We start from the raw sequence: 21060 nt of genomic DNA, 5'->3' as shown, positions 1-21060 counted from the left end.
TGTCCTGGGACACTGCCAGGGATCCAGGGGCAGCCACAGCTGCTCTGGGCACCCTGTGCCAGGGCCTGCCCACCCTCACAGGGTCCTGGCTGTTCCCTGTGCTGCTAAGTCCAGGTGTGCACTCCCTGCAAACCAACATCTGCAGAAAAATAAGGTACAGGGAAGTAACCATCCTTAGTCAGCCTGTGTGGAGGAACACTTCCTCCTGTGAGCTGCCCCAGCCTCTGCCTCCCACACTTCATTGAGGTGAATTCAAACCCTTTGACTTAATTAGACAGTGGTGGGTTTAATATTCAGTTCTGGAGCTGTTTCATTGTGGAGGAGGTGGATGCTCCCTGAATCTTGCATGGCAGGTCAGCCTTTAAGTAGAACTTGGCCAAAAAAGCCTTCAATGAGAGGAAATTTTGTGTGTGCAACTTCATAATTTTAATATCCTTGATGATTTTCATGTGCAACTTCATAATTTGAATAATTTTTAACCAAGCTGTTTATATGTAAATCACATAAGTAAAGAATGCTTAGAATTCCACATGGGAAAATAATTTCAGGTAGTTTTTTGTTTGAGTTTTAGACCTTACTTTTTGCCTTTCCTGAGTAAGGCAGAGAACATTACACCCAAACTGCTGTGGGTTGCACTTCCTGGGTTTTTTATAACATACCAAGATTTTATTTAAAAGAAAAAAAAAATCCCTCCAAACTAATTAAAGATTCCTTTTGGGAGAGAAACTTTTTACGGAGATTGAACTCTTTGGGTAACGTTTTGAAAATACTTAATGAGGGGCTTGCTTGGTGTAGCAGTTGTGGTGTTTCTCCAGAGGGTGGCACCTGGGAACTAGGAAATGCAGGGAAAGGCCTTGGTTTGTCACCATCACAGCCAGATAGAATCCTGGAATATCCTCAGTGGGAAGGGACCCCCAGGATCATCAAATCCACCCCTGTCCCTGCCCAGCCCCCCCAGCAGCCCCAGCCTGGGCACCCCTGGCAGCGCTGCCCAAAGGCTCCTGGAGCTCTGGCAGCCTCGGGGCCGTGCCCATTCCCTGGGCAGCCTGGGCAGTGCCAGCACCCTCTGGGGGCAGAGCCTTGCCCTGAGCTCACAGAATTCCCAGAATCACTGGGTTGGAAGAGACCTTCAAGATCATCGAGTCCAAGCCAGCCCCAACCCCTCAACTCAGCCCTGGCAACCAGTGCCACATCCAGGCTTTGTTAAACACACCCAGGGATGGTGACTCCAGCACCTCCCTGAGCAGCCATTCCAAATTTAATCACCCTTTCCATGAAAAACATTTTCCTAATATCCAACCTGAATTTCCCTTGCAGCTTGAGTCTGTGTCCTCTTGTTCTCCAGCCTGACCTGCCCTGGCCCAGCTCCAACCATTCCCTGGCTCCTGTCCCTGTCCCAGAGCAGAGATCAGTGCCTTACTCCTCTTCCTGATGCAGAGTGTTCCTGAATGAGAACCACAGCTAGGAATCCTTCCCCTCTACCATCCATTAACACTGTAGTAGTTGATTGGTAAAATCAAAATATACTTTACCTGCTTTATAGAAAGGAAGGGATCCTGAAGTAGATATTCCAATCCTCCATGCTCGTACACGAGCTCTTCACTCTGCTCAGACTCTAATGGCTGATAAACGTGTTGTTGCCTCAGCAGGGTTGGAATTAGCAAGTTGGTTTTTTTGGTTTTGGGGTTTTGTGACTTTTTTTGTGTCCATTATTCCCCCCTAGGTAACAACTCTTCCCAACTCCCTGGTTGGGAACACTGTCCCTCGCCAACGGATGCGGAAACGGGCAAAGGTTTTATCTCTGGCCAAAAGGTACCTGGGACTTTGGGGAGGGGAAAATTCACATCATGGGGGCTGGTTTGGGCTTTTTGTGGAACTTATCCCTAGCAGAGCCCTTTTCTGTAGCAGTTGGCTTTTCCCAGCCCTGTCAGCTGTGGATCAGCTGGGAGATTTGCTGGACTGGGATGGTTTTGGTGAGGAAAGGCACCAAAATTAGCAATTTTAGCTAATTGATAATGTGTAACTTGGGATGATGAATTTTAATCCTTACTATATATTTATTTAACATTTCCTATTAGTACAAATTTAACATTTCCTATTAGTACAAAAGAGGGAACATCCTGAACTTCCTTTTTCCTTTGTAGGATTCTGCGTATTAAGAAGGAATGTCCAACTCTGCAGAGGAAAGAACCTCCTCCTTCTTTGCTAGAGGCAGATCTGACTGAATTTGATGTCAAGAATTCCCACTTGCCATCAGAAGTCCTGTACATGCTTAAGAATGTCAGGTAATGTTAAATGGAGAGAGAAATTTAAAGTTTGGTTTTGATGGATGTTCAAGTGATGTAAATATTTGACAGTTTGTGTCAAATCTCAGATTTTACAACTGCATGGTCAGAATCCTGAGGGAGTTGACTGAAATTCATCTGAGCATAAGGAAAAAATGAATGACTTTGAATTTTCTAGAAACATGAAGAAAATAGCTGAGTTTGTTTTAAAAATTAAAAAAGATGGGGAGAAAAAGGAAGTAGTTTAGTTGTCTCTGCTTGGGAATAGTGCTAATGAATGTGTTCTAACATGAACAGATTTAGTGCATCTTAAAACTTCTGTTTAGGCTGTATCAGGCATTTTTTTTTGTACAGAAAAGCATCATAATTGGTAAATGTTAATTGGATACCATATTGACAGCTCCCTGGGCTGCAGGATCTTTTACCTCTCTGCCTGAAAAGGTTGCAAATAAATCAAAGTCAACTTAATCCCCACAGCTCTTTGGCAGACTAAGAAGAAGGGTTGGTGTTTGTGCCCCTTCAGCAAGGGGTTAAATTGCTGACACAGCAAAGAGGAGATCTTCCAATCTGTAATTTTGATTGTGCTTGTGGATGTTCATTTTTCCTCCCAGTTGTGATAGAATATAGTCCTGAAGGTCAGTCATTCTCAAATAAAAATGCTATTTCAGTCATCTGAACTTGCTGCTGTGAAATTATGGTCTCCTATGACTAATTGATGTTCCAGTAGGATTTGATGGATTGATCCTGATAAATGTGAGCTGTTGGAGCTCTGTACAGAGTGATCAGGTGTGAAACTCATATTTCTCTCTGCCTGGCAGTGACTGACTGGAGTCCAGGTGCATGTTAGCAGCAGGAGATGGAATATTCCAAACTTGCAATTCCATGCAGATGACAGGAGCTTTTCCCTCTTTTCTTTATTTCTCCTGTGTCCTACTTCCATGGGCAGGGCAGCTGCACTAAAAGGGAAGATCCTGGGGTAACTTTTCTCACAGAGTGTGTGTATCTGGCAGGTTTTTATTTTTATTTTTATTTTTATTTTTATTTTTATTTTATTTTTTATTCCTTTCTACAAGCCATGCTGACCTGCCATGCAAGATTCAGGGAGCATCCACCTCCTCCACAATGAAACAGCTGCAGAACTGAATAGTAAACCCACCAGTTTTTGCTGGAGGAAGTTTGGCTGTCCTTCCTTCTGAGCCTGCATTCCTTGGAGAGCTCCTCCAAAGGAGCCCCAGCATTTCCAGCTCTGTTTCCTGCTGCTCCTCCACCTTATTTTGGGGAGCTCTTTGGGGCTCCTTCCCTGCAGCTGCTCCTCGTGGCTGGGGCTTTGCTAATTTAGGAAGGATTTTCCAAAGGCTGTGGTGATTTCAGGTTTTCTCTTTGCATTTTCTGTGCTGCAGGGTCCTTGGGCACTTTGAGAAGCCCCTGTTCCTGGAGCTGTGCAAGCACATGTTCTTTGTGCAGCTGCACGAGGGCGAGTACATCTTCCGTCCCGGGCAGCTGGACGACAGCATCTACGTGGTGCAGGATGGAAAGCTGGAAGTTTGCATCCAGGAAAATGTAAGAACCTGTTCAGATTCAGATGTTTGTTAGTTCTTAGCTGTGTTGCAGTCTCACAAGCTGTGAGTTCTGCTGTACTTGAACAAGGTAAAAATTGAGCTATATCTCTTGCTCTGCAAGGTCTTTTAAGGATAAATTAAGAAAATGACACCTAAATTATTTCACCTGTGCTCTGCAATGTGGACTTTTTTATCCAATTACACAAAACCACCCAAACTCATGAAGAAGAAGGTGAAGAAGAAGGACCAGCCTCCACCCTAAAACCTCTATCTTGACTTACATATATTACTATATTCTGAGGGGTTAGGGCTGGGTTGGACTGGATGATCTTGAAAGTCTCTTCCAACTCAGTGATTCTCTGAATTCTCTGAGTTAAAGGATTCTCTGAAGTGTTCTTTGCCACTTCCAAAATATTACTATATTCTTATATTACTATATTCTAAAACCTTAAACTCTAAGTTTTCTACCACGTTGATATTACATACTTCTATCAAACTCCACACTCATAACCCCAGTTCTGTCATTCAGTTTTGGAAGCCTTCTCCATGGCCTTAGGTCAAGTGTAGTGTTCTCTTGGGGGTCAGTGCCTGTCAGCACAGAAAGTCTGAAATTCTCAGCATCCAGGGTTCCAACAAGAACCCACTGCTCTGCACTTCCTGAGAGAAATCTGTTGGCACAGCAGATAGGCTGGCATGAATCATTAAGCATTGATTAAACTTAGACATGTGAATCACAGTGGTTTAGGAGGGATTAATCCCAGCTCTTTGGGGCTGTGGTATTTGTAAAGATCAAGGTTTGCAGCAGTCCCTCGTGTCTCAGATGAGAGAGCAGAACACAAAGCTGATGAGGCAGCTGGAATTCTCCTCACACAGGAGATGCAGAAGTTACTGAGGGAAGACAGAGTGCAAGATGGGCTTGGAAACATTCACCTTTTAAAGGTCATTACAGAAAGGATTTGGGCACAGAGAGCAGGAGAGCCCAAGCTCACCTCAAAATGGTCCAGCAGGAGTCAGCGGGTTTGTCTGGGAGGTGGAAGAGTCAGATTCACTTTTGGGTAGATGGGAAAAAAGATGATGGTTTATTTTCCATGTGGGTCTGAAAATGTTGAGCACCAGTCTATGTCATCCCTTCTGCCAAGTTAAATTTTTAATTTTTACCTTCTTCCTGACTGAGCTTGGAATTTAACTTTTGGATGTGAGCAGTTTTCCAGTGCCTGAAAGTTTAGTGGGCTTGTGTTTGGAGTTCATATCAAATTTGCTGATTTCTGTCTATTTTTACATTTTGCTTCTCCTGGTTTGTACAACCTCTTGACAGGTAACCCCTCAGTAAAGGGAGCTCATTGTGCCTCTGTGTTTTCTTGGTGTTACATAGCAAAGACAAGCAGATCACAACATCCCTGGAAAAAACTGGCTCATAGTTTCTTTTAATTTCTCACTTTTAGAAAGCTGGTTTAAAACTCCATGTTGGAGTTAGCACATTTCCATCAAAGCAGAGAAGAAAGAAGCACCTGAGCTTTCTGAAATGCTGCAAGCTTGTTCAAATGCAGCTGTGAGGCTGCAGTAATGCTGTGTGTGTGCTTGCAGGATGGAACAGAGGTGGTGGTGAAGGAGGTGCTGGCAGGGGACAGCGTGCACAGCCTGCTGAGCATCCTGGATGTCATCACGGTGAGTCTGGCAGGGACATCCCTGCTGCCCAACTCAGCCTGGCTGGGGAGTGGGCATTCCTAGGGAAGAATCAGGATGTAAAATGGTTTTTTGATAATTCCACTCCTCTCAGGCCTTCGCAGGTGTAAGCTGAGCTTGGTGGTGTGGAGGGTGCTCGTGAAATGTGTGCTTGACTGGCTGCTGCTGGTTGGCAGGAGGATCTGAGTGATCCCTTTGTGCCTGGAAAACTGAGATTACAGTTTGGTTTGCTCAAATCACAGCTCAGGCATGTCAGGAAGAATAATCCACAAACACCAGAGGTTTAAGTTCAAAAAGGAGACAGAGGAGTCCTTTTACTTTATTCCAATAAAGGCAGAGGCCATGGGGCATTCCCCTGGGATCTCTCCAATTTTTGGAAGTCGCAGCCTCCTTCTTATCCCAATTTCCCAGCACATTTCCCTTCTCTCTTTCCCCATTGGCTGAAGTACTTGAGAGGTTCAGACTTCCCAGAACATCTGATACCAGAGATTCCCCTCTAATGTATAACCCTCCCTTTTCATTTTTAATTCTTATGGAATTCAGGGGCTTTTCCCCATTGGCTGAGGTACTTGAGAGGTTCAGACTTCCCAGAAGACCTGATACCAAAGATTTCCCTCTAATGTATAACCCTCTCTTTTCATTTTTAATTCTTACAGAATTTAGGGGGTTTTCTTCCCCTTTGTTTCTTTCATCTTTCAATGTCAAATTTTGTTTATCAGCAAACCTAAAGTTTATTTGTAAAAGCAAATATCTTTCCATTCATCAATCAGTGGAATCCTTCCAACTGTTTCTTTTATCTAACAGTGCTGGTTTTATCTACCAGCAGACCCACAGCTTGTTTGAAAAGACAAATGTGCCATTCCTCTCAGGCAGGAGCAGGACCAGGTTGGGGCCCAGCAGTCCAGGCTTTTCCATGTTTGATGAGCTGCTTAATGAATTTGGTTTTATTTAGTCTAATGAAAATAAATCTGACAGTTGTTAGTACTGTAATTATACTGTGAAACCAGTTGATGGATTTATTTTGTTTTTGTAACATCAGTGGTGCTGGTGGCCAGCTGAGGGCTGTGCTCTTTGGCAGGGGCCAGGATGAGTTGAGTGCTGATCCTGTTCAGTGCAATATTGGTGGATTTTGTTTCACTTGGAATTAGACTGATGGTTTTGCTAAAATCACTTTAGGAATGCCTAAATGGAAAGTGTTGAATTCAACATCTTTGATAATACCCAAACCCTGAAGGTGTTTTCCTGAAGGATTTTGGTAGGATGGGATTTCAGAGGATGAAGATAAATCTAGTCACTAAGTTGTTTAATGTGACCCTGTTCACAGGGGTTCTTGGATGAGGGAAGAGATGAGGATCTGACTCCATGTTTCAGAAGGCTGATTTATTTTATGATATATATTACATTAAAACTATACTAAAAGAATAGAAGAAAAGGTTCTCATCAGAAGGCTGACTAAGAATAGAAAAGAAGGAATGATAACAAAGGCTTCTGTCTTGGACAGAGAGTCTGAGCCAGCTGACTGTGATTTGCCATTAATTACAAACAAACCAACATGAGCTAATCACAGATGCACCTGTTGCATTCCACAGCAGCAGATAACCATTGTTTACATTTTGTTCCTGAGGCCTCTCAGTTTCTCAGGAGGAAAAATCCTAAGGAAAGAATTTTTCATGAAAAGATGTCTGCGACAGTTCACATTTACCTTTTGTGCCATGTTTCTGCCTTGCTTGGGTGTTGCTGTTCATCAAAAGGTGCCATTGCTGTGTGTGAGGAGCTGCATGGCCAGCCCAGAGAGTGCTGGGGAATGGTGCTGCATCCAGCTGGCAGCCAGTCCCCAGTGCTGTCCCCAGGGCTCTGTGCTGCAGCCAGCTCTGTTCAATGTCTTTATTGATGACATGGGTGAGGGGATTGAGTCTTTCATTAGTAAATCTGCAGATGACACTAAGATGGGAGCTGTGTCCATCTGTTGGAGGGTAGGAGGGCTCTGCAGCTCTACAGGGAGGCCTGGAATGGTTGGAGAGATGGGCAGAGTCCAGTAAGGAGAAGTTTAATAAGTCCAAGTGCCCAGTCCTGCATTTTGGCCACAATAACCCCCTGCAATGCTCTGGGCTGGGGATGGTGTGGCTGGACCCAAGCACAAAGAGACCTGGGGGTGCTGGGCAGCAGTGACTGACCATGAGCCAGCAGAGTGCCCTGGTGGCCAAGGAGGCCAGTGGCTCCTGGCCTGGGTCAGGAATGGGGTGGCCAGCAGGAGCAGGGAGGTCATTGTGCCCCTGTGCTTGGCACTGCTGAGGGCACACCTGGGGTGCTGTGCCCAGCTCTGGCCCCTCAGGTTGGGAAGGACATTGAGATGAGAGCATCCAGAGGGGACAACGAGGCTGGAGAGGGGCTGGGAACACAAACCCTGTGAGGAACCCCTGAGGGAGCTGGGGGTGCCCAGCCTGGAGAAAAGGAGACTCAGGGGTGTCCCCATCGCTCTGCACAGCTCCTGAAAGGTGCCTGTGCTCAGCTGGGGCTGGGCTCTGTCTGCAGCAGCACTGACACAGCCAGAGCACACAGCCTCGAGCTGTGCCAAGGGAAAGTCAGGTTGGATATTAGGAAGAAGTTTTTTACAGAAAGAGTGATAAAGTTGTGGAATGTTCTGCCCAGGAAGGTGGTGGAGTCCCCATCCCTGGGTGTGTTTAACAAAGCCTGGATGTGGCACTGGGTGCCAGGGCTGAGTTGAGGGGTTGGGGCTGGGTTGGTCTCGATGAGTTGGAAGGTCTCTTCCAACCCAGTGATTCTGGGAATTCTGTGAGTTAAAGGATTCTCTGAAGTGTTCTTTGTCATTTCCAAAACCAGTCACATATTATCCACATTATCTGTACATCTATATTATGTATATCTGTAGTTCCCATAAAACCTGTCAGCAGTGATAACGTTTTTTAAGCTTGGTCACAGTTTTCTCTGTAGAAAGGGAATAATTTGGACTGTAACAAGTCTAGTTCTCGCTGTCAAATTAATAATATCTTTGTAAATCCATATTAGTTACTTCTACCACTAAATTTTCTTCATGACAATATTCTGAATAACAAGGCCATCATAAAGGAACATGAATACCAGTCATGTTCTTGCTCATTTAAAATGAAAATAAGAAAAGAAATCCTTGTGTAGCAGTGCTTTATGGCTTTGTTTTCTAAAAGAGTGGTTGCCATTCATTTTTTATCCTGTTGGTTTTTTTCATTTTTAATTCTCATTCTGTCATTTTTTTCTCTTTCTCATTAGTTATACCAGTGGTAAGTAAAAAAAATAGAAATGATTGAAAGTGTGCTGAACAGAGTTAGCAGTCTGCAGAAGAATCTGTAATGAAAAAACTTGAAACATTTTTTGCCAAACTTGTTCTCATTTATTTTTACAACTCTTTTGTTCCTCACTTCCCAGCTTCGTGAGCTGCTTGTTTCATTGCTGTTTTTCCTGTTCCTTATGTTCCTTGCAGACTTTAGGTAGAGGAGTAGCATGAAAATAGGCAAGGAGAGAGGAAGTAGCACTGGATCAAAATAGAGGAGACCCCTCAGTGTCATCCCAAAACAGTGAGTGAGTTGTAGAACATCCTGCAGATACCAGAACCTGAATTAGATTTCAGTGCACCACCAAGCACATGGCTGTGCTGTGAGGAAAGGGGGCATTCAGAGAGGATTTCAGTTGTCTGAGCTGGGTTTGTGATTCTTTTGGCTGATTTTGCAGCACCTGATGTCAGCCTGGTCCCTCACTTAGTTGAGAGTTGTGCAGGAAGGTTGAGGGTGCTGCAAGAAGTGGCAAGATCTGGTTGGTGGACCTAAAAGAAAGGTCACACCAGAGGAACTTTTCTAATTGACACTTTCAGCTTTTAAACTGAAAAATCCCTTCAGTTCTACTGAGTACAAAGGTAGCAGCTGTGACATGAGCCTCCCCTTATTCTGAGAACAGATTGATGCTGCTTTCTCCAAACTCTGAGGAGAAACTGGAATCCAAGTAGCTGCAGCCCCTTTCCTGGTATTCTGGAACATTTCTGAGGTGCATTTAATGACTTTGACTTGATACTGCCTCAAATACCAAAGAAATCTCTGAGCTGAGCCTTGTTGATGTCTCTGTTTTCAGCAGCTCTTGCTGAGAGCTTGTGTGTGAGCCAGAGCTTTTCCCAGAACAGTCAATGTTCATCCAGAGTGAACTCCAGCAGAGATGTGGTGCTGATTGCTGCAGATTTGGGGTTACTCTGCTCTTGTCCTCCATGTGGAGATGCTCTTAAGAAAACAGGGGCCTGCTGGCATGGTTGGAATAAGAAAGTTGGAGAAAGAAGAGGCTGTGAGGGATATTGATCAAATGGCAGTGATTGAGGGGGGGAAAATGAAAGTCAGGATTAAAAGAAGCTGGAAAAACACTTGGATAAAGGTGAGCCTGCAGGGCTGACAAGATGGATGAGGTTATAAAGAAGTGATTGATGGCTGCAAGAGCTTTGGGTGCAGCAGTGTTGATGTAGAGGATGTCAGGAAGGAGTGAAGGAAGACAAAATCCGACCATGGAAATGGGGAGAACATCTCAGATTTTTGGGTCCAAAAAGGAGCTACCACTGCAGATGGGAGAATGTGAAACATCCAAGTCTCTTGCAGCAGATTTTTTGACCAAGCTTGGTTGGATTTGGCCATAAGCTGTCACCTGTGTTCAGCTGCTGCTTGGAGGTGATGCCTCAGCTCTTGGAACGAGACAAAAGTAAATAATTACCTGCCCTGAGAACAAAAAGTTCTCTGTTGAAAAAAACCCTGTTTCATAACTGATTATAACTTAACTGTTCTTGTCATCTCAGTGTGTGATTGCAAAATAGTATAATTTGAACGTGGTATTCTCCCTGTGCTGCTGATAACATTAGAGCTGAGAGAAGTGACAATTATGGAAGATTTGCTCCTCACACTCCCCTGACAGCTCTTGCATGTCCCAGCCCCATTAGCCATGGTGTTGGCCCTTTCAGAAGAGCTGCTCTCATGCAGGGATTTCAGAGAGGCAAAATTATATGCTGAAAACTCAGAGGAATGGGCTGTTCTTTGGAGAAAAAGGCTTCTGCATTGTTATCTGTTATTATCCCAAAGCTGTTTTTCTGAGGTTGTCAGCACTGAACACTTCCAGAAAAAACCCAAATACTTTACTGGGTAGAATGGGGACCAGAGTTCTGGGATACCCAGGGCTCAGTTTTCTCCTTGGAATAACTCATGAAACACCATTAAACTTGATACTTATCATTGTCCAGCAACTAAAATTTTAATTTACTTGGTTTTCTACTATATTTTTGCTGTAGAGATTGGTAGAAAATACAGTTGATGGCAAATGCAGTGCTTAAAAGCAGACTGTATACATTTTCTTTTACATGTAAGTATGGGTAGTCCAAATTAATTCTTCATATAAAGCCAGACTTCAAACTGGCCTGTAAAAGAGAATTGCTGCATTTATTTTTGATTGCAGCCCAAGCACAGAAATGTTATTTGTTAATTTCTTTACTTAATTAAAAGAAACTTGGGAAAACTGAGGACACTGGGAGTTTTGCAATGTAGGTCAAAGAGATGTTTAAAATTTCAGATCCCTCAGGAGCTTGAAAATCAAGGCTATTAATATCATCCCTAGATTTTATAAAAAGGTCAGCTGAAGTTGGTGTAATTAAGAAATTGGTTCCAATTAATTTAATTTAATTTTAGAATCTGCTTCACAGAGCCTTCCAGACCAGCAGGCAGACAGAGCTGCAGCTTTACTTTCCAGAGTGATTAGAGAAAGTCTCTTGTTTGGTTTTGCTGGGTTCTTTAGGCAGGAACTCCTTCAGAGTGCTTGTGTTGAGTTGTGTGATGCTCTGCAAGTCTTGCAGGCCCTTTGGTTTGTAATCAGCATTTAACATTTGTGTGTCAGTGTTGGGAAAAAGGTGCCTTGTGTTGCTCTGGAGGAGAAAAGCTGCTGGAGCTGTGAGGTGCTGTTAAAATAGAAACTTCATTTCTTCCCCTGCTCCTGTTCTGTGCTCCAAAAAGGCTCATTTTATCTTATCAATACTGTGAAAATCAATATTTGATGGATTAGTAAATTAATTTATGAATTAGAGATGTTGTTTCCAGCATTTATTGAGTGGGTGAAAGGGGCATTGTCTGTCTTTTTATCCAAGTGTTTGGCAGTAGATTTTTTTTAAAATCTATTCTCATTTAAGGAGGAAGATCCAAACCCAGAGGCTTGCCTTCCAGTGTGAAAAAAATCTCTGTATTCTACCCACTTTTCATTTGTTTGTTAGTTCCCCATCTGTTCTTTGAGCAGGATGGTCTAGACCCACTTTGTCTCCAGTAAAGAGAAGCTGTTTGGCTTTGTCACATGGAATATTTAAAGTGTGTATATATATGAAAAAAAATGTATATATACATCTTGAAACACAAGAAGTCTGCCTGCCTTTGTCTTCCTCCATTATGTCTGTAATTGCTGTACAATTTTGTTGTGTTTTTCACTGGTTGTGTGAGTCTGGGGTTGTTTATGCAGCAAATAGCTTGGTTGTCAGCACAGATAATAAAATCAACAAACCCTCTTTTCTCTGCAGCCTTGACTAGCTGGGATTTCAGGGGCTGGCTGTGTAATTCAGCTGTGTCACAGATCCTGGCACTTTTCTCACCCTGATCCCTGGAGCTCTCATTTCCCTGCCCTGTCTCTGGTGCAGGTGTGAATTCACCCTCATTGCACCCCATGGTCCTGGAGCACCAACCCAAGGCTGTTTGTGGTCAGAGGTGTCTGTCAGACACAGCGACAAAGCAGGAATTTGGGAGGAGTTGGATTGGATCATTGATGGATTAACTCCCTGTTTCTGGAACTTTCTCTTAGGGTCACCCTGCTCCCTATAAAACCGTCTCGGCCCGAGCAGCCTCTCCATCCACAATTCTGAGGCTCCCAGCCAGTGCCTTCCAGGATGTGTTCCAGAAATACCCTGAAACCCTTGTCAGGGTGGTGCAGGTGGGTAGAGCTGAGGGGGAAGGGGAACCACTCTCATTTCCAGGTCACAGCAGGATGTTTAGAGGCTCATCAAGCTCATCATCCAGCCTTTGCTAGATACAGAACTGCTCAGCACATCTTATCAAGATTTGGATTGTTCTGCTGTTCTCCCGGCTGTTGTGCCCTAGATTTAATAATCCAGTATTATCCCAAACAGGAAAACATAATTTATGTATCTGTATATCTCCATTGATTGAGTTTCTGCCTGTGGTACCCTCATCAATCAGGCAGACCTGCAGTGTGAGTCTCTTGGTCCTTGGGGAGTAGAAAGCTGGTGGTGTGGGTTCTGCAGCTTGGGGTGCTCCAGAATGGCTGAGAGTCATAGACAGACTGCCACATGTCCTGAAACAGGACTGCTGGACCCTCAGGAGCTGTTTGGTGAGGGCTGATGCTTTGGAAGGGTCACAAAATGCAGCCTGACGTGTGAATTTTCACTTTAGAAGCCTCTGTCAGCACCTGAGGGAAGAGCTGTGCTTTGTGTCAGTTGTGTTTACCTTTGCAGGGGCTCAGCCAGCTCTCCAGGGAGCATCTCCTGCAGGTGGGAGCTGTGCAGGGATCAGGTTCAGGATTTCCAGGGCTGGTGCCTTGTCCCACAGGTGTAGCAGCCACAGGGTGACCCCACGAGTCTCTCTGGGCTGTCCTTTTGCTTTGCCATCACTTCTGAATCTGTTTGTCCTTGCAAACTGTTCTGGTCTCTGGATGATTTATGAGCAACACATGAACCTCCTCATACTGCTGGTTGAAGGAGAACAGATCATTAACACCAAATTAATTTGTTCTGTGAGAGCTAATAAAAAAGAGGGGATGGCTGAGGAGTGGGAATTAGCTGGCAGGGCAGAGGAAGGTGCCTCTAATCCCGGTGTTAGCTTTGAGTGCTTGTGGGGCAGTGGGACAGCTTCTCTATGGGGAGAGCTGGAATAATTTTTTTAATGAAGAGGAAAATTGGACACAAGTACTTCTATTTCAAGGCACTTTTACTATTGATGTTTATAGGAAACACAAAGCATTTGGTGTTTGGGTGTAAGACTTTGGATTCTCGTGCATCAAATGATTGTGAAGTCATTGGTAAATCATTTGAATCTGTCTCTGTCTCAGTTTATCAGCTGCTAAAAAGGAATTTCAGCTTAGGGTACAGTCTGTATTTTCTAGAGTGCTTTGAGGTACCCTGGTGCATGATTGTGTCTAAATGCCAGAACGAGTGTGGGAGAATGCTAAACCCATTGCTGCTGCCTCTTTGTTCCCTGCTTGCAGATCATCATGGTGAGGCTGCAGAGGGTGACATTCCTGGCCCTGCACAACTACCTGGGGCTGACCACGGAGCTCTTCAGCTGTGTGAGTTTGGAGCCAGGCCCTCTGCTCTCCTGGCAGGGCACACAGAGCTTTTCCTTCTTCCAGAAGGTCACAAAGCAAATGCCACATACTAATTTCATAATGACAGTGCTTGAGGGCTGAGGCACTTGTATAACCAGCCCATAAAAGCCAGCCTACACTGGTGCCTGGGGAATTGGTGGGGAGGCTTCAGCTTCCCAAGTGCATCATTCCATGCTGATGAGTGTGCTCTGCTGGTGCTTCAGCACTTCTGGTGTTTGCTGGTGATGTCACCTCTGCCTGAGCAGTGGGGAAAATGCTGCTCCCGTGGTGGCAGAGGGACAGGGAATGCTCAGAGTGTCAAGTTGGGAGTCCCCAGGCCCTGCTGGGTTGCCCTGAGGGAGCTGCAGTGTGGGGGGATAGAATGTAAGAAAATAAAGAGTGCAGAAGGTAATCTCACCCCTGAGGAGTGGGAGCTGCACTGATTATCAAAGATTAGGAACAGACCTGCCCTTAAGAGGCCAGAGCTGTGTCTAATAAGGATGAGTGCTATACAAGAGTGGGTTAGCTAGGTGAGGACAGAGCCCATGAGAAATCACCATGAAGGTATGGAACTTTTGCAATAAGATGACCCAGGGCAATTCCCCCTTGGGGATCTGGGGCTGATGAGCACAAGCTGAGCAGTTCCTGGGGATCTGTGCAGGCTCCAGGGTGTGGAACACATGTCAGGGAGGAGGTGGTTGATGTTTGCTTGTCCCTCGTGCTCCCAGCAGGGCCAGGGCACCCCTCTGATCTCCGTGAGCAGCGTCAGCGCTGGAAACACCAAGGCAGGGAAGAGACAAACACCCAGTGCTTTGGAGGAGGAGCGTGGAGAGAAGCTTGAAAAGTCTGGGGAAGCCCTGGAAATGGGTAATGCTTCTGGAAACATGGAGGAGCTGTCCTCTGGCATCTTTAATTTTTGTGCTACTCACAGAATCCCAGCCTGTGCTGTCCCCTGGGGCCTGCTCACACCCTGGTCATGCCCTGCCTGTCCTGGCATGGAGCCCCACACTGGTTTGGGTTGGAAAGGACCTTAAAGCCCATCCAGTGCCACCCCTGCCATGGCAGGGACACCTCCCTCTGTCCCAGGCTGCTCCCAGCCCTGTCCAGCCTGGCCTTGGGCACTGCCAGGGATCCAGGGGCAGCCACAGCTGCTCTGGGCACCCTGTGCCAGGGCCTCACTGCCCTTAATAAATAATTTCCTCCCCAAACCCAATCTAACCCTGCCCTCCTTCAGCTTGAGACCATTCCCCTGTGTCCTTTCACTACACTTGATCCACTGTTGATATCACTGCTATTGATCAGAGGATTTTTATTTTATCAGAGTAGTTAAGGGTTGTCTTAGATTCATTTCAGGTTTGAAGCCTTTGGATAGTCCTTGGCTTCAATGGGGAAATATTACTGTGTTGTTAATGGTATTGAGGGATGAAGGAAAGGGGAAAAATAAGTGACTCCTCATTTTGAATGCAGAGAGGGAGTTGGGAAAATTCAACACTCTAGACACCAGCAGAAGAATTGCTGGATTTGTGTCTTTGCAGCCCAAAGACTCAGTACTGAAGGTATAGCAAGGAAAATATATGGAGTTCAATTTTGCCTCTGCATATGGAAAAAAATTAATTAAATCAAAACCAGGAAAAATGTTTAATTTAATTTAATAATAAATTTAATATTTATTGTCCGTGTTTCAGAATCTTTAAGTCAGCCTTTAATAGTGGGTAGTTAAAGGTTCTTATTGTTAGTGAAACTTGCTTTATTAGGGGATAACTTTTGTTTACAACATTTGTTTTTAAATTTCAGACATGTTGAGGATTTCTGGTGCAGAAAACTCTGAGCATGTTTTCAGAAGAAGCCTTTCATCACCTCCCTATGCAGGCTCCACAGAGGCTTCTAGTAAGTAGTGCTTGGCAAAATTGTGGGGAATATGTAATTTATCTAATCATGGGGGAACCACATGATCTCTGGAGTGCTGGGTTAGATAATGTTCCTGTTTATGGTGGATAATCATCTTTCAGCCCTGTTCATGGCAGATAATCATCTTGCAGTGTGCTGCTTCCTAACTCATTGGTCAAAAAATTATTTAGTAACAAATGGACTATTACTATTATCCCAGAGAGCATTCCCTTGCTGTCATTATCAGCAATGGGGAACATCATTTGGCTACCAAGACCTGCAAATGAGGAGCTTTATTAATTGATATTACTGAAACAAACTGAATTATGATGATAGGCCATCATCTTTCACATAAAAGATGACACACGTTTCTTGCTTGGCTGATTGTCCCAAAAAGCACATTACATTGCTTTGCTGCTTTTAGAGGAATGTTCTTCAGAGAGGATAATAAAGGTGATGGATCATGGGATGCTCTGAGGAGACATTTATGAGGCTGAGCTGCTTTGATGCTGCAGTGTCATTTTGGGGAACTTCAGTTACTCCACTGTAGGCATTTTCCTCTGGGCCTGGTGTTTAGGGCAGCTTTGTGCTTCAAGGTGGAAAAACTGGAGTTCTTGTGGGAGTCACAGAGCACAGGCATCTGTCTCTGTTAGTTGAGTAACAAATTAACCTCTGCCAGGGAATCCAAGCTCATGCTCAGGTACTGCTAATAGACAAATGTTTAATCAGTGGAATAAAGGTGCCCTGGCTACTTCAGAAAATGCTTTTATTGAGTGACTCAGGAAAAAGGAACATACTGTGAGGTTTGAAGGGTTTGGAGACAAGGAGGAAGGAGGGAGCCCTGAGCACTGAGAGCTTTCCCCAGGGTGAGGTTTGTGTCACTTGTTGCTGCCACACAAAGCTGCTGCTGTGCACAGAGGAGAGCAATGGGGAGTTCCTGCAGTTTTGACACTGGAGGGCTCATTTGTTTCCTCTGCAGTTCTTCTGGGCAAGTGTAAAGGGTCCCACTTAGATTCCTCATGGTTTCCATGTTGCTGTCCAGAGGGGGTGGATGTGATGCAAAAATAGGATTTTGGCTGGGGTGAGCAGATCACCTTTCTAAACCAGGGAGACAAATTAAGAGAAAATACTGACTTGGCTTGATCTTCACATGTGTGAGGTTGTTTTACACTGGGAATTACAAAATGCACTAGCAGACTTGATTCAGTGGTAAATTAATTAATCCTTGCCCTGAGCACAGCCCCTTCCCCAGGTAAATGAGGCAGTTCAGTGAGCTCTGCCTGTGCAGCCCTGAGACATTTCAGGGTCAGTCCCCGTGTGTTCTTAGGAGCTTTAATATGGAAGGATCCCTGCAAACCTTACAGTGGGTATGTCCATTTGTCCTTCCTTTCTCCTTTTATGTGTCATAGAAGTTATGCCAAGGTACACAGAGCTTAGCAGATAGGGAGAACTAATTTTTACTGTCAGAAGGAGCATATCTAATTGGGTAATTATGATTTGCCTCAGTTAACAGAGCTGATTTTTTTTCACTGTTTAGCTTGCACAGAAAGTGTCTTGATGTCTGCAATGAAAAGATCAAGATAGTGCTTCAGATTCTATTTCACTGCTTACTGTGTGCTCAGACTCCATGGAATATTGATCATGTTTATTATTAATTCAGAGAGGAGAAAATTGTTAGAGTTATAGAAGTGCTGTTATCTCAACATCTCCTTGATTTGCTTGTTGTTAGAATTAATAAACACTGCTAAAATTGCTTTGGGAGAAAACACTTCTGCCTCAGTTGCTCCTGGGGCTGGCTGTAATCTGTTTGTTTTTTTGTGTAGTTATCTAGCTTGAAGCATAGCAGATGAGGGAATGGGATTCTGCCAGCTCAGGCTATTCTGCTTTATAAGTGTAGTAACTTTGGGTGGAGAAAGAGAGAATTAATTCATGGAGGCATCTGGGCTGGGGGACTGAGGAATTAGAAAGCAGAAATAAAACAGCAGGGCCTTTGGGATGTAACAACCTCACCCCTTCATTGTCCCTGGAAGCAAGTCTTCCTAGCTCTATTTTTAATTTAAACAGAAGTTGTTTTTTATTGTTCTGGTGTTTTTTCCCCTAAGAGCTGGAGCTGTTTTCCCAGAGCCCTGACGTGTGGCACCTTCTCTGCACCACCCAACCTGGCCTTGAATGTTTTTGTGTTATTGTTTTTTAACTTATGGGTGTTTCAGTAGATGCTCTGGCTGTCAAGTCATTTTATTGCACATCTTGAGATTTAAGATCTTGAAGTCCAACTGCCAGGCCGGCACCACCCTGTGTTCACCACTAAACCCTGTCCCCAAGTGTCACACCCACGTGTCCTTTGAACACTTCCAGGGCTGGTGGCTCCACCCCTGCCCTGGGCAGCCTGTGCCAGTATTTTACAACCCCTTCCATGAAAAGATTTGTCTAATATCTATTCTAAACCTCCCCTGGCAGAACTCAAGGCCATTTCCTCAAGATGACATGGAAAGGGTACTCTGAGTTAGATCTGAATATTTGTGGCAGTGGGGTTCTTCCCTTGGCCTGGCTGGGGTGGGAGATAGGAGTCAAACCCTTCAGAAATAAATAAATAGGAGTCAAACCCTTCAGGTTTTGAAATTCAGTTTATGGAATTCAGCCCTTCATGGTAGGGTGGTACTGTCACATGGTCACAGCTCACAATGGTAAATTCTGGTTCCAAAAGCCAAATTCCCAAAGCTTGGGGCAATCCTGGGCAAATTCAAGTGTTTGTCTCTTGGGAAGGACAGGTGAGGAAAGAATTCAGAATTAAAATTTTGAATTTTTTAGGTGACAGAATTTACCACTCAGGTGGGACAATTGCTGTTCCAAAGGGCCCAGCTTATTCCTGAGCAGCAATTTGTATTTATAAAAACAGAAGTGTAAGAATAATGTAGTGACTGAAGGTAAAAGGTATAAGGAAGAAAATGTAAACTTTTCTGAATAGTCTGCTTTGGAGATATATTAGGCATAGAAATAAGGTTGAAATTATTATAGCTTTATTTGTTAAAGGAAATTGCAATTTCTGCATGATTCTTAAACTCATCTGTAAATCTTCAGGCTGTGGGAACCTGTTCAAGGTTTTCAAACAGGAGGAGTTTCCCAGTTATGTTTTCATTATTGATTAACTCAGAGAAGTTCCTGGAAGGTGCATGGGACAGCCAAGGACTTAATGTAATTAAGATGTATTAAAATTGGGATGTAAGGAATAGAAGTAGCATTGACTTCAAATTCATTAATTAAATAAGTGAGAACTGTAAGGGAATTTCTTATGTGACTTTCAGCACCACAATTTGCACAAGTTGTGGAAAAGATTTGAAATTTTTTAGGGGCAAAATGCTTTGTGTAGAAGGACTTTTAGAAGTTGCTGATCATAATTTTCTCCCTATGAAATGGCAATTTATTGGGTGTAAAAAAATTCTTTAGCTTGGTGAAGGAGATATTACTAAGAATAATTGTCTGAAAACAGTGAGGAAAATTTGGTGGATTTGCTATTATTATTATTTTTATTTTTATTTTTATTTTTTTAATAACTATCTTATATTCTTCCTGTGTCCCTCCCCTTGAATAGAGCCTGGTTTTAGGGCATAAAAGGTGACCTGGATTGATAAAGGAAGGACAGCTACATCCTGGGCACTCCCAAGGATGTGGAACTGAATAGAAAATATTCTTAATTTTTCCAAAAAGGCTTTTTAAATAAATAAGATTTCTTCAGCAGATCCCACCTTTTGTACAAACCCACCAACATCTAGGTGGGCAATAGATGATCTCAGAGGGTGAGCTGCTCTCACAAATGAGGAAATTGGCTCCTGAAACTTAATGTTAACCCTATGAAGGATTTCAAGGATTTGTAGAGTATGGAAAATAAGATGCAGGAGCTGAAATGAGCCATCAGCAGAGGAAATTGGCTCCTGAAACTTAATGTTAATCCCATGAAGGATTTCAAGGATTTGTAGAGTATGGAAAATAAGATACAGGAGCTGAAATGACCCATCAGCAGCATCACTCAGGCAGTTTTGCAGAAAGCCATAAAATACCCCCCAAAGTTTGAAGTCATCAAGAGTTCCCTCTCTCCAGTGTTCTCAGCAGACAAAAAGCCCCACACCAAACCTCCAAATAATGACTGTACCCTGTACAAAGAGGGTGTGGGAGTTCTGGGATGTGTTGCACACCTGAGTTCCATGGGAGGATTTCAAGTTCTAGGTCAGAAGGAGCTGGGAAGTACCAGAAACATGGAGGTGCCAAGTTGCTCCCTTGGTGTGCTGGCTGCTGTTTGTGAGGAGCTGCAGTGCAGGAGGTGCTCACAGCAGGATTTCTGTGTTGCTTTGTGTTGCAGACAATTCCAGCAGTGCCAAGTCTGACATGGACATGGCCTACGAGAGGGCCCGGGTGCAGCTGGCCCCCGAGGACGCCGCCGGCAGCCCCGGCGTGGCCAAGGTGGGTCTGCCCTTCCCAGGGCCCAGCCTGATTGCTGGGGCAGGATCTGCTTTGTGGGATTGGTCAAAAGACTTCTAAAGTGAGTTGGTGTTCTGGTTCCTCTGGGAGCCACTGAGGGAACCCCGGCCTGCCCTGACGCGGTGAACAGCGGGGATGGGGAGGGGGCACTCTGCTGTGCTCTGGGGGCACCAAAGGCAGCCAGGCTGATCCCTGGGGGCACCAAAGGCTGCCAGGATGATCCCCATCCCTGGGGGTACTGAAGGACAGGGGGTAGCCAGGCTGATCCCTGAGGGTGTGACGGTGGGCACAGGGGCCTTAGGATGAGGGAAGAGATGAGGATCTGACTCCATCTTTCAGAAGGCTTCATTTATTATTTTATGATATATATTATATTAAAACTCTACTAAAAAGAATAGAAGAAAGGATTTCATCAGAAGGCTAGCTAAGAATAGAAAAGGAATGGAATGACAACAAAAGCTTGTGTCTTGGACAGAGAGTCTGAGCCAGCTGACTGTGATTGGCCATTAATTAGAAACAACCCCATGAGACCAATCCCAGATGCGCCTGTTGCATTCCACAGCAGCAAACAACCATTGTTTACATTTTGTTCCTGAGGCTTCCCAGCTTCTCAGGAGGAAAACTTCTAAGGAAAGGATTTTTCAGAAAATATCATGGCTACACTGAGGGGTACAGAGGGCAGCCAGGCTGATCCCCAGAGGGACAGAGGGCAGCCAGGCTGATCCCCAGGGATACAGAGGGACAGAGGGCAGCCAGGCTGATCCCCAGGGGGACAGAGGGACAGAGGGCAGCCAGGCTGATCACCT

At 44.5% G+C, this 21060-nt stretch overlaps 2 protein-coding genes across 2 annotated transcripts in view; both read left to right on the top strand.

Annotated features, from left to right (window-relative positions):
• The window catches only part of PNPLA7 (patatin like phospholipase domain containing 7), a 135528-nt gene that overhangs the window by 5668 nt on the left and 108800 nt on the right, over window positions 1-21060 (top strand). The window contains exons 6-14 of the mRNA XM_054283911.1: window positions 1724-1812; window positions 2145-2285; window positions 3686-3845; window positions 5429-5509; window positions 12377-12505; window positions 13796-13876; window positions 14626-14761; window positions 15689-15781; window positions 20136-20236. Coding sequence (XP_054139886.1) covers window positions 1724-1812; window positions 2145-2285; window positions 3686-3845; window positions 5429-5509; window positions 12377-12505; window positions 13796-13876; window positions 14626-14761; window positions 15689-15781; window positions 20136-20236 — 1011 coding nt within the window. The remainder of the gene's footprint in view (window positions 1-1723; window positions 1813-2144; window positions 2286-3685; window positions 3846-5428; window positions 5510-12376; window positions 12506-13795; window positions 13877-14625; window positions 14762-15688; window positions 15782-20135; window positions 20237-21060) is intronic.
• The window catches only part of FKBP15 (FKBP prolyl isomerase family member 15), a 159178-nt gene that overhangs the window by 95142 nt on the left and 42976 nt on the right, over window positions 1-21060 (top strand). The gene's annotated exons all lie outside the window — the stretch shown is intronic.

This window comes from Melozone crissalis, unplaced genomic scaffold (assembly GCF_028551555.1).
Source record: "Melozone crissalis strain CALT ecotype California unplaced genomic scaffold, PUWL_Pcris_2 ptg000041l_1, whole genome shotgun sequence".
Taxonomy (NCBI): domain Eukaryota; kingdom Metazoa; phylum Chordata; class Aves; order Passeriformes; family Passerellidae; genus Melozone; species Melozone crissalis.
Note: the sequence above shows the minus strand (reverse complement) of the source record. Positions and strands in the feature narration are given on the sequence as shown.